The sequence below is a fragment of the Lepidochelys kempii genome, chromosome 2 (genome assembly GCF_965140265.1).
Source record: "Lepidochelys kempii isolate rLepKem1 chromosome 2, rLepKem1.hap2, whole genome shotgun sequence".
NCBI lineage: Eukaryota > Metazoa > Chordata > Testudines > Cheloniidae > Lepidochelys > Lepidochelys kempii.
The window spans coordinates 189,325,272-189,337,454 of NC_133257.1; the positions used below are offsets into that span (position 1 = coordinate 189,325,272).

At 42.7% G+C, this 12,183-nt stretch overlaps 2 protein-coding genes across 2 annotated transcripts in view; both read right to left on the reverse strand.

Annotated features, from left to right (window-relative positions):
- TGM4 (transglutaminase 4) overlaps window positions 1-9,567 on the reverse strand; it is a 46,397-nt gene extending 36,830 nt beyond the window's left edge. The window contains exon 1 of the mRNA XM_073333138.1: window positions 9,479-9,567. Coding sequence (XP_073189239.1) covers window positions 9,479-9,494 — 16 coding nt within the window. The 5' untranslated portion in view covers window positions 9,495-9,567. The remainder of the gene's footprint in view (window positions 1-9,478) is intronic.
- Window positions 9,516-12,183, reverse strand: part of TMEM42 (transmembrane protein 42) — a 30,776-nt gene continuing 28,108 nt past the window's right edge. The window contains exon 4 of the mRNA XM_073333142.1: window positions 9,516-9,597. The gene's annotated coding sequence lies outside the window, so the exon portion shown is untranslated. The remainder of the gene's footprint in view (window positions 9,598-12,183) is intronic.

Below are 12,183 nucleotides of genomic sequence, written 5' to 3' on the forward strand. Positions count from 1 at the left end.
ACAAATAAATTAGATGCTTAAAATTCCTTCAGTTTTCTTAAATTCAGATGTCACTGGCAGCAGAGTGTAACCAAGCCATAGACACAACAGGCCCAGTTCATCTCTGCAGTCAACCAGCGCTAAGCACAGGGCCCAAAATGGGAGGCAAAGGTGACTTTATGCCACTCTTGCCTTACCCAATCTGGGTGCCAATGTAGGGCTGCTCTGCCTTGGGCCTGGCTGCCAAAGGCCCCAAGGGACATCGAGGCAGCTGGGAACTGCCAGAGCACAGAAGCACTTCACTCATGTCTCCATTCCCTCAGGAATAGCCCCCAACGTGTCCTCTGAGTGGGGACCTGCTGTCATAACTGGCATTGAACTGTCTATGCTGATGCTATGCCATATGGGAGGCTTCCCTTATCTCAAGGGCATTCCTCAGAGCAGCCAGTGTAAAGGGACTGCAGCACAGGGATGACGTAACCGGCATCTAAATGCAGCATCAGGAGTAGAACCTAGAACCTTCATTTCCAAAACCACAGGCCTCCACCACACAAATTAAGCTTGTGCTGCTCCTTCAGCTCTGCTTGTAGAGGTCTTCATTTCTGGACGTATAGGAGCTATGTGTTCAGACCCTGTGGCGAGGGGTATGGGATGGCTGGAACAATAGATAGTTGTCTGATGCCAGATGTGTTCAGTTTAGCTGGCAATTGTGTTGTTTGTGCCTGTTGCCGCCTGGCACAATGGAACTCTACGAGGGTGAAGTTCAACTGTGGGGGAAGGAACTTTCTCAAGGGCTGGCCCAGGACTGTGGAATGAACTTCTGTAGGCACTAAAGACCATCACAAACTTCACCAGCGTGCACACCGAGTGCAAGACACATTTCTTTGACTCTACCTTCTTTCATTTACACATAGAGTGTGTGTGTGTAGATATTAACAAACAAATACACAAAACCACTCCCTGGCGCACACTTCCCCTCCTGGGGTGAAGGTGATGAAACAAACACAAGACAGATGTTAGCTACATTGTTTAACGCACTACCAGAGGGTGCTATCAGCTGCCATGAGCTAGGCAGGTGCTGAGCCGAGACTCCTGCTTATTGCACGACAACTGCATCCCGACAACAAATTTTGGACAGGATATTAAACCGCATGCTTCAGGGCTTCAGCCGATCTCTAGCTATTAGAGAGAAGTGTGAGACCTGTCGGGGAAGCAGCTTACTCCATGCCTGCCTACTGTGGGGTTCTTACACCCTCCTCTGCACCAGCTGGTATTGGACACTCTCAGATACTAGGGCCTAGATGGATCTTAAGTCTTATCCAGTATGGCAGTTCCTGTGTTCCTAATGCTGTAGGGCCAGCTCATAGTCTAGGCTATGAATCCTTTGGGGGCATGGATTATATTTGCACTGTGATGGGGTTTTGCTCTTTGAGCAGCACCTCTATTGTGCTACAGCAACACGAATCCTCCTCCTCCTCCTCACCATCCAGGTTAAAATAATACCAGCATCATGCTAACCTTTGAGCCTACTGTGGACGTTTGTTCTTCCTGTTGATTTCCAGTAAGTACCATAGTGAACTCTCACAAACAAAACAAGACTGATTAAATTTTAGGCATAGACCCCTCGTTTTTAGCTCTTTAAAATAGATTTCTGAAGCTCTTTGGAAGGAATCTTCTCAGTGTACCATCAGTATGGTTTTATCACGGGTGGAGAATACTGTAATCACTTCAGTTTACATAGGAGGAAAGTATTCATTTCCAGGCCTATTCATAAAGTATTAAAAGGTCTGCACTGGCATTTAACTAGCACAGAGTAGCTTCAAGAATCTGTCCTCTTCAAGGGTTTTACTTCTAAGTGTATTCTCCTTACAGCAAGGATTATCTCTGTGTCTGTATCTTGTACAGACCTGAGCACATCATTTGTGCTTACCAGATAATAATTAATAGTCATAACAGATGTCTCTTTGAAGCCATATTTGGACTGCTAAGATTTAGAGTTTTAAGTCCAGTCCTGCCAGGTGCAGAATATCCTTAGTTCCTAATGAATTAGACTGTGCTGATATCATTGGGAGCTCAGAGCAATGGGAAACAGCATCCCACGGGACACTGCAGAAGGCACTTAGCACCATGTAGGACTGGGCCCTTGTAAACTATTACCACTAGTAAATCTCATTTGGGAATCGGTGCTCATGACCAGTTGAAAAACATTTCACCCGGGAACACCCTGACCAACAAAGAAACAAAGGGAGCATTAGAGTGATGAAACGGTACTCAGCTAAATGTATTGTCAGACTAGGTGGGGGCAGTGTTTAAACTTTAAGGCCCGGGTGATATCCTGACCCCACTGAAATCAAGGGGAATTTTGCCCTTGACTTCAATGGGGCCAGGATTTCACCCTAGTAGTATTATTCCTGTTTACCTCTAGTAAAACAATGAGTCATACAGATGCCACATTCTAAAAAACTCCTCCTGATAGTTTTTGTTCTATTACTGAACAACACAGGGGCCCCAATTCTTCCCTCCACTAAGACAACTTTGTGACACTCACCCAGAGCAAAGCAGCCTGAAAGCCATTTTCATCATAGTGGCCCCTACACCACATCCTACTCTGCGGTGAGTGCAGGGAGTTTGAGCAGGCCATCCTTGCGCCCCAGCAGTCTCCAGCTGTCATAACAGCCCTCTGGGGCCTTTGGCACCCAGTGTAACTTAGAGCAGCCTTAAGGCTGCTCTTAATTTATTCCAGTGCCCAGGAATGGGGAAGGGTGGTAAAGAAGCACCTTTGTACTCCACCCTCTGAGCAGCATGGGTGCCCCTTAGCTGCAGCTGAGGCTCAGAGCTATGGTATCAAGACAAATCCACTCTGCTACAAGAGGCAAAAAAAATCACAGGGGTCTGGCAATGGCAGAACAAAGCTAACACAGTCATATTTAAAATGAATTTCCTTGGGGCACTCATACCTTGGTCTCTTGCTGTTAGATTGCAAAGGTGTGACAACACAAACCAAGGAGTGCCAAGAAAAAGGTTAGGTAACTTTCTATTTAAGTGCACTGATGCAGTTTTTATTTACACTCTAAGCTTCCAGTAAATACTCATTTATAATTACTGTGTAAATCTTGGTTGCTTATGACTAAGGCAGGCATAACTTGTGACAAGCATGTGTGGAAGATCCAGGTATGCTGTTGCACTCCATATGCTTTATAAAAATAGGTTTAGAAGTGTGAATAGGATGTAACTGAAATATGCTTCGTGCAAAAGGTCACTTGTAAGGTACCATTACAAAGCTTATAATCTACTGAGAGTGTTCATCCTATTTGTATGAATGTATCATTCTTGTATCTGAAGCTAGAAATATGAAGTATAACTCTGAGGTCCTATTGTAATTATGCAAAGTGTGGGCCAATTATGCCAAGTGTGGTTTACAATCTTGATGGCTCCCATGGAATAAAAAAATTGGTTGTAAATGGCTCTGTTTACTTGTAAGCCTTCCTGCGTTGGTGAGAGTCAGGCCTGGAAGAATGGAGGCTGGGGTCTCACAGGACATGTGACTATGTCATCTGGTACTGGAATCCATCTTAAACCTGGTGCTTTTCCATTTAGGAGGACGGGTGGGGACCTAGAGAGACAAAGGATTCCCACCTTGTGCCAAAGCTATAAAAGGGGGTGGAACAGAACAAAAGGGGTCTCAGTCATGAGAAAGCCCTTGCTTTTCCTGTAAGATGCCTGCTGGAACGAACAAGGACTGTACCAGGGGAAAGGATCGGGCCCAGACTAGGAAGGAATCTAGTCTGTGAAAGAAGCTTATTGGAACAGCTCTGGGGGTGAGATATTACCTTTATCAGTTTCTTAATGTATTAGGCTTAGACTTGCGTGTTTTGTTTTATTTTGCTTGGTAACTTACTTTGTTCTGTCTGTTATTACTTGAAACTCTGGAGTCCCAAGCTGGCAGAGAAAACAGGCTCAGAGGTAAATTCAGCACATCAGGTCACAGTCCCAAGGGGGTCTCTGTGACTGAACCTGTCACACCAGGAATTTAAAAGGTTCTCATGGCAGCAGAAAAAGAACAGAGTCAAAGGCCAGGGGGGTAATTTCAAAGAGAAAAGATCCTGTAGGATGGTTGGACAGATGTAGCTACATTAACTGCATCATGGAACATGACATTAGGGTAAGCAAGAACCAGTCACAACATCTAAGAAATAAACCTAGTGCCCAGTCAGTATTAGCTGTACTAAATTAGATGCTAACAGAGTTAGGGATTGACTCATCTGGATCAGACCAACAGCTGCATGAGGAAACGTTTGATAATTTCCCAAACATTATTTGACAGCTTAAATGGACCCCAGCATACTCTCTCAAGCTCCTTAATGTGACAAGTCAGACCTACAATGACTATATCAGAGGATTACAGAAAAATATTTGTGCCTGTTTTCCCATTTTGTTTACTTTGTGGTTTTTTTTTTGCAGCTCTTTATACAGAACCAGTTTCACTATTTCCTGTACGAAGCAAGAGCTTCACGGCAAAGTTAAATAGAGTTATAACTCACGTGGTGTCTAACTCCAGTCCTGTCCACACACAATATCCCTTCATTTGAGTGTGGTGGTGCTTTCAACTCAAGTTGGTTGGCCCGTCTGGGGGAAGAAGCTGCAGATTGAGTCAGCGCAACTCATCAGCTGCTAACACAATCATTCTGTGCAGCACAACTGAGATTTCGCAATGCGGCTGCTCTCACTCAAGCTAGGCTAACTTGAGAGGAGTTAACTCGGGTGTAAATAACTTGAGTTAACTCTGCAGTGAAGATACAGTCTTAGTAAGCTATGCAGAGTCCCCTGTAGTTTGTGTCTTTCAAACAGCAACAAGGGAGAGAAAAACATTTTTAAATATGGGAAAATATAACTGTAAAATGATAAAAATTGGCAGGGTCTCAAGTGCATGTTTAATGGTTGAAAGGATTTTTATTTTTTAAATTGTCTAGATTTCAAATTGACAAAGTCCTTTCACATGAACAAAGATATGCAGTTACAAGGGCTGAATTCTCACAACTAGGCTCCCTCAGAAAATTATGTATAAGCAAACAAACAGGTATAATTTGTTTCAGAGTAGCAGTCATGTTAGTCTGTATCTGCAAAAAGAAAAAGAGTACTTGTGGCACCTTAGAGGCTAACAAATTTATTTGAGCATAAGCTTTCATGCAGCATCCGATGAAGTGAGCTGTAGCTCACAAAAGCTTATGCTCAAATAAATTTGTTAGTCTCTAAGGTGCCACAAGTACTCCTGTTCTTTTTAGGTATAATTTGATAATTTGGTCACAAATGTGGATTAACTGGAAGTCACAATCAAAAATTATTTATAGAACATAGCGTATTATTTATAGGATAGTTTTACATCATATTTCCTGAAGTTCATTGGGATAGTATTAGTTTACAGTTACCAGAGGTTTTTTAACTTAATCATTATAATAATCTTTTAAGTCTCTGTTTTCCTACCTTATGTATGTTCTTTATGGTTTTTTTGGTTAACTGAATTGATTCTGTTTGTGCATTCAGAGCATACCTGAGAGCTCGATTTATATCTCAGTGTATTTTTGCCTGGTAAATGTTTTAATAATAAGCATAATAATTGCATAACAATTAATAATAATTATAAGCAGAGTTGGTTACACATCTTACATTTAAGGTTTTTCAACACTTCCTATTCTGAGACTCTGTTTATGGTTGCTTATAATTTTGCCAATTTTAAACCATTCAGGTTGAAAATTCCCATGCTAAGTGTCTGCCTCACGCTGAATTCTTTTGGAAAATCTTAAATCTTTTTTGCAGCCTCAGTTTTGGCATTTGCTAACTTCTGAGTGCTTGACTTTGCAATGTTCTAGTAAGATAGTTTTTTGATGTAACATGTATGGAGAAGAGGTAAAGAGAAAAATGGAGGGGGAGAGAGAGTAGATATAATAGAAATATTCTCCACATACTAAAGGCTTGACATGGTTCTATCCTGTGAGTACGCATCTGCATAGTTAGTTAAATAGATAGAAATACACGTTTTTTCTTAGCTCTTTATTATTTTGTTCACGGCAGCTGCAAACAGTTCCAAACACTGGCTAAGATTGTCCCTTCATGTGGCAAAAGACACAGAAAGGGTTTTTAGATTGAAAATCTCCATGAGATTTCCCTTGTGGAGGTTTCCACAAATTAGTCTCTCAACCTAGCAGCGTACTACCTTCTTTGGGTAAGGTAGTACAACACCGTAAGCAAGGAGAAGGCTCAGAACTGTATGGTAGAGTGGGGTGGGGTTGAGTATGGTCTAAAGAGAAGGCACAGGGGAGACACAACAACAGTTTTCATATATGAAAAAGGTTATTATAAAGAGGACCGTGATCAATTGTTCTCCATGTCCACCGAGGGCAGGACAAGTAGTAACCAGCTTAGTTTGCAGCAAGGAATATTGAGGCTGGATCTTAGGAAAAACTTTCTAATTATATGCACCAGAACTAGTTACCAAGAGAGATTGTGGAATTCCCATCACTGTAGGTTTTTAAGAACAGGTTGGACAAACACGTCTCAGGGATGGTCTAGGTTTAGTTGGTCCTGCCTCAGCATGGTTGGGGACGGACTAGTCACCTCTAGAGGTCCCTTCTAATCCTTCATTTCTGTGACTTCATGGTACCATGGAGGCAGTTGAACCCACCTTCCATGAACAAGGGAGGAGAGCCACATGCATAGGGACCCCTCCATACACAGACTGGGATCATGATCTGGCTCACTGTTAGGCCCAGCATTTTAATGCTTACAGCTCCTAAATCTAGTAGTTACAGAATTAATTTAAAAATGGGGGTGGTAGAGGGCATGTGTTTGGCTTCAGTGGGAGTAAGGATTACTCAGGAGAGCTTCTGGATTGTGGAATTGAGCCTTTAAGCTTTGGTAGGATGGTTTAGAGTCAGACCAGGTGACAAATTACAATTTGGACTGTAGAATTTACTATCCGGATTTAATAGCAATCATTTACCACTACAATGGGGACCTGTGTGCAGGCTTCTTCTTGGAGCCAAGCTCAAAGCAGCAGAGATGAAAGAGTCCCTAAGAACTTCCCACTGAAGCCTGCCCATGGGGATCTGTAGCACAACTTGAACTCTGTTAGGTGATGATTTACCTCAGGATCTGTATTTTGTAAGGCAGCCCAGTTTCTTACATAACAAGCAGCACAAAGGGCCATTGTACTGTAAACAGTTCAGTGACAATGACAAGCTACTCATCATTGCACTGAACTTATTAACAAGGAAAAGGGGAGTTAAACATGCAAGTGGGTGCATATATTTTATATCTATCTGTTCGCCGAAATTGCAGGAGAGAAACTGAAGCAGAAGAAAATCTGTATAGTTGGGAAGTACACTTAGGGCCATTAGAGGGAGATCTGGAGAACTGAAAAGAAGAACCCACTGGGCATGGGCGGCAGTGAAAGAGGTGCCAGGAGTGCTGTGGCACCAGCAATTCAGTAACTAATCGAAAGGAAAAGTGCATGCTGGGTGTATTTGTCCCTGCCTGCTCTATGGTTTGGAAATGGTCAGTCCTACAGAGATGAAAGAAAAGAAGATAGTAGTAGAAAATAATACACAAGGAGGATGGCAGGCAAACAGCTGGTAGACAGATTGCGCATGGAAGAAGTCGGGGAAAGATGAACTTGGGACTCTCAGTGATAGGCTTGAGAACTCGTTTGGACACATAATACGACCAGCACAGAACGACCAGGACAGAAACCACAGGCAGAAGAGGACAGAAAGAATGGCATGGAAGACTGAGGGGATATATGATGGAAAGATTCTGTCAAGAAAAGCCTGAAGAGAAAAGGCTGGAACTCCAAGACCTATGAACCCAGGACATGGACCAGAAAGACAGGCAAAGAATCCTGGACCCCTCCGACTCTGTGTAAACAGGAAAAGGAGTGAAGAAGAAATGTATGTATCTTAACTTTAGCTTAACTTCTGTACTTGGAAAGATAATGGAGCAAATAATTAAGCAATCAAATTGCAAACACCTAGAAGATAATAAGGTGATAAATAACAATCAGCATGGATTTGTCAAGAACAAACCAATCTGATAGCTTTCTTTGACGGGGTACCAAGCCTTGTAGATGAGGGGAACACATGATGTGGTATATCTTGACTTTAGTTAGGCTTTTGATAGTGTCTCCCATGACCTTCTCATAAACAAACTAGGGAAATACAACCTAGATGGAGCTACTATAAGGTGGGTGCATAACTGCTTGGAAAATCATTCCCAGAGAGTAGTTTTCAGTGGTTCAGTCATGCTGGAAGGACATAAAGAGTGGGGTCCCGCAGGGATAGGTTCTGGGTCTGATTCTGTTCAATATCTCCATCCATGATTTAGATAATGGCATAGAAAGTACAGTACACTTATAAAGTTTGTGGACGTTGCCAAGCTGGGAGGGGCTGCAAGTGCTTTGGAGGATAGAATTAAAATTCAAAATCATCTGAACAAACTGGAGAAATGTTCTGAAGTAAATAGAATGAAATTCAATAAGGACAAATGCAAAGTACTCCACTTAGAAAGGAACAATCAGTTGCACACATACAAAATGGGAAATGACTGCCTAGGAAGGAGTACTGGGGAAAGGGATCTGCGGGGCATAGGGGACCACAAGCTAAATATGAGTCAACAGTGTAACGCTGTTGCAAAAAAACCAAACATCATTCTGGGATGTATTAGCAGGAGTATTGTAAGCAAGACACGAGAAGTAATTCTTCCGCTTTACTGCATGCTGATTAGACCTCAACTGGAGTACTGTGTCCAGTTCTGGGTGCCACATTTCAGGAAAGATATGGACAAATTGGAGAAAGTCCAGAGCAGAGCAACAAAAATGATTAAAGGTCTAGAAAACATGACCTATGAGGGAAGATTGAAAACATTGGGTTTATTTAGTCTGGAGAAGAGAAGATTGAGAGGGGACATGATTACAGTTTTCAAGTACATAAAAGGTTGTTACAAGGAGGAGGGAGAAAATTTGTTCTTCTTAACCTCTGACGATCGGACAAGGAGGAATGGGGTTAAATTGCAGCAAGGGGGGTTTAGGTTGGACATTAGGAAAAACTTCCTAACTGTCAGAGTGGTTAAGCACTGGAATAAATTGCCTAGGGAGGTTGTGGAATCTCTATCATTGGGAATTTTTAAGAGCTGGTTGGACAAACCCCTGTCAGGGATGGTCTAGATAATACTTAGTCCTGCCTTGAGTCCGGGGACTGGACTAGATGACTTCTCAAGGTCCCTTCCAGTTTTATGATTCTGTGATTCTATATAGCAAGCTCAGACTCGTCTCAGAACTTCATCAGCTTATGTTCCCTTTCCTCTGTAATGAACATGTGTTGCCAGCAACAAACACACTAACTAGACACATTACAAATAGCTTCAGATCAGGTTCTTAGTGCAGGAGCTTGCCAAAAAGCAACTCCTGCGCATACACTGGTCTTACAGCTTACGAAGTTTTAAAACTCACCAGCTGGCTGACTCATGATCCTTTCTGGTCTTGTGTCCTGAAGTACTGGCAAAGCCCGTCGTCACTTCTGCCACCTTCCTCTGATCACGTAGAAGGAAGCAGCCCCTTTTTATCAGAAGCTGGCTTTGAAATGACAGCATGTACGGTGCCAAGGGGTGGTGTTTGGAAAGAGGGAGTTGATGTGAAAGAATTAATACAATTTACACTGCACACATAAAACCCTAAATACCAACAACATATAAATCACAACAGATCTGACTGGTGACTTAGCTGCAATCAATGACAATAATAGTTCCACAGAATCCGGTAACTCCAGAGCGTGTGGGCGTGTGTGTTTTTACGAGTTTATTCTTTCTCAAAACTGGATGCTGTAGTGTCTAGGTTGCAACCTGCTTTATCCCCTTGAAAATAAACTGTTTCCACTGAAAGCATTTTAATAAACATTGTGGATACATTTCTATTAGGCTTTGTAAATTCTCGTTTGAACAGAACATATATTCTGTGCCTACCTGTGGACCCTAGAGACTACATACCAAGAGACTATGGAACGGTTGAAAAGATTAATTTGGCATCTATACTCCAGAGGCCTTTGCACCCTAATCCCTGGCCATACACTAGCACATTTAGGGCCTGATCTATTGCTGGTCATTGGTGTCACTTAGTAAGTTTTTTAAATTGACTTCAATGGGCTCTGGATCAAGATTTTGGAGCCTTGCAGTTTTGTTGATCTGTGTCACAGTTCACCTTAATCCATCACTTTACTTTATGATGCTCCTGAACCTCTATGTATTGGGAGTCCCACACCAGCCTCCCTCCTCTCTCCCCGCCACCTCCCGGGGTATTCTACTAATCAGTGGGAGTATCCTTGTCTAATATGAGCCCTGGTATATGAAGCAAGGTGAGATTCTTCCTGTGCCCTCATATCAATCTGACCCTGTCATGAAAGGCCCCTGGATGCTGATCTCTGAAGACTGATTTTTTGTGAAGGTTGGTAAGGGGATTTCAATTTTAAGATGCAGTAACATTTTACACAGTCATGGTTTCAACTCTTTCCATGTTTGTAGCAGATTGACTCTGTCCTGCTTAGGCAGAAGTCATCCTCTATCTTTGCTAAATCAAGTAAATGGAGTTTAGTTGACAATCGGGCAGTGTTTCAACAGTTTTTTCTCTTGGGTTCCAGACTATTGATAACAGCAATTCCACTCCCCCACTCCCTTTTTTTATGTTTCCATAACAAGTGGCTACAATCGTTAGTCACTTCACTTGTATTCATAATGAGCCGGGCTAATAAGGCTCTTTACTTAACAGAAGCAGGAGTGGCACTGAGTTGGCAAACTTCCTCCTGTTTTATTGAGCAGCTCAGCTAACTTTGGACCTAAGCTACCTCCATCAGTTTGGGCTCAGAGTCCTAGAATCAAAGACTCAGTTTAACGTTCACTTGGGCTCTCGGCAGCCTGTAAACCCGAAGCTTCCCGCTTCTTGTGTTATGAGGAGGACTCTTGCAGTACATTCAGTTCCTAAGGGTTCATCTACACTGGAATAAAAGACCTGCAGAACGGCCGTGGCTGGCCCAGGTCATCTATCTGGGTTTGGGGTGCAGGACTAAAAATTGCAGTGTAGATGTTCGGGCTTGGGTTGGCACCTGAGTGAGCGGGGAGGAGCCCAGAGCTTGGGCTCCTCTCTAAACCCAAATGTCTACACCACAATTTTACAGCCCTGTAGCCTCAGCCCCGGATGCCTGAGTTGGCTGACATGGGCCAGCCACGGGTATCTAATTGCAGTGTAGACATAGCATGTGCAGTGAAATCTGAGGATGTTAGAACACATACGTTAAATCCTGCTGCCTCTGAAGTCTATGGGTGCTTTGCCCTTTCTTTCTTTTTCTTAATATTGGTAGTATCTTATCTAGGAAGAGTCCTGGGTAGGATCGCTGGGTGAAGTCCCTGAGGTTAGAGATTTCCTTTGGGGAGTGGGAAGACAACTGAGATCACCCCAGAAGCTGCATAAAGGACCTGATCCAAAGCCCAATGAAGTCAATAGCTTGTCTAATTTAGCCAGGACTAAAGTCAACAAAAGAAGACTAGGACAGGAGCTCATTGGAGTCAGTGGCCATTGGCTTTAGTGGGCTTTGTATCAGGCCTTGAATGGGCTTTTTATGTGTTGCAGCTCCACAGAATGTCACTGTGGAGATATAGTAGTGATTTAGGGTCCTTAGGTCACAGAGGAATGTCCAGGCACTGGACAAATTCAGATTTAAATTGCTAAAGCTGTGTCAGATATATTTATGGGGGAAAATTTCCCTAATGCAGCTCTGGCATTATTGAGCATCATCCATACACTGTCTCCCTCCTGCCCATGCTAGATTTTTCAAGTTCGAGAGTGGGGCTGCTACATTATTTGTGGTCTACGTCTTTATGTCTCACAAGAAGGTAGTAAAATATCCTCTTCCTTTCTCTTGCTTTGGCCAAGTAAGGCATTGTTAATACACAAACAATGAAGACCCTTCTCATCCATGGAGGAAATGGAAGTATTTTTAGTACATACCATCTATCTGGTCTCTTTTTGTTGACTTTAGATAACTTGGATTAACTGTAGGATACAGAGCAAGTACTTTCATGGTAGTTTTGTCTATATAGTGAGAGACCTTTAGAATACCTATTGATTAAATTACTGCACAGTGAGTCACCAGAACTTGAAATTGTATA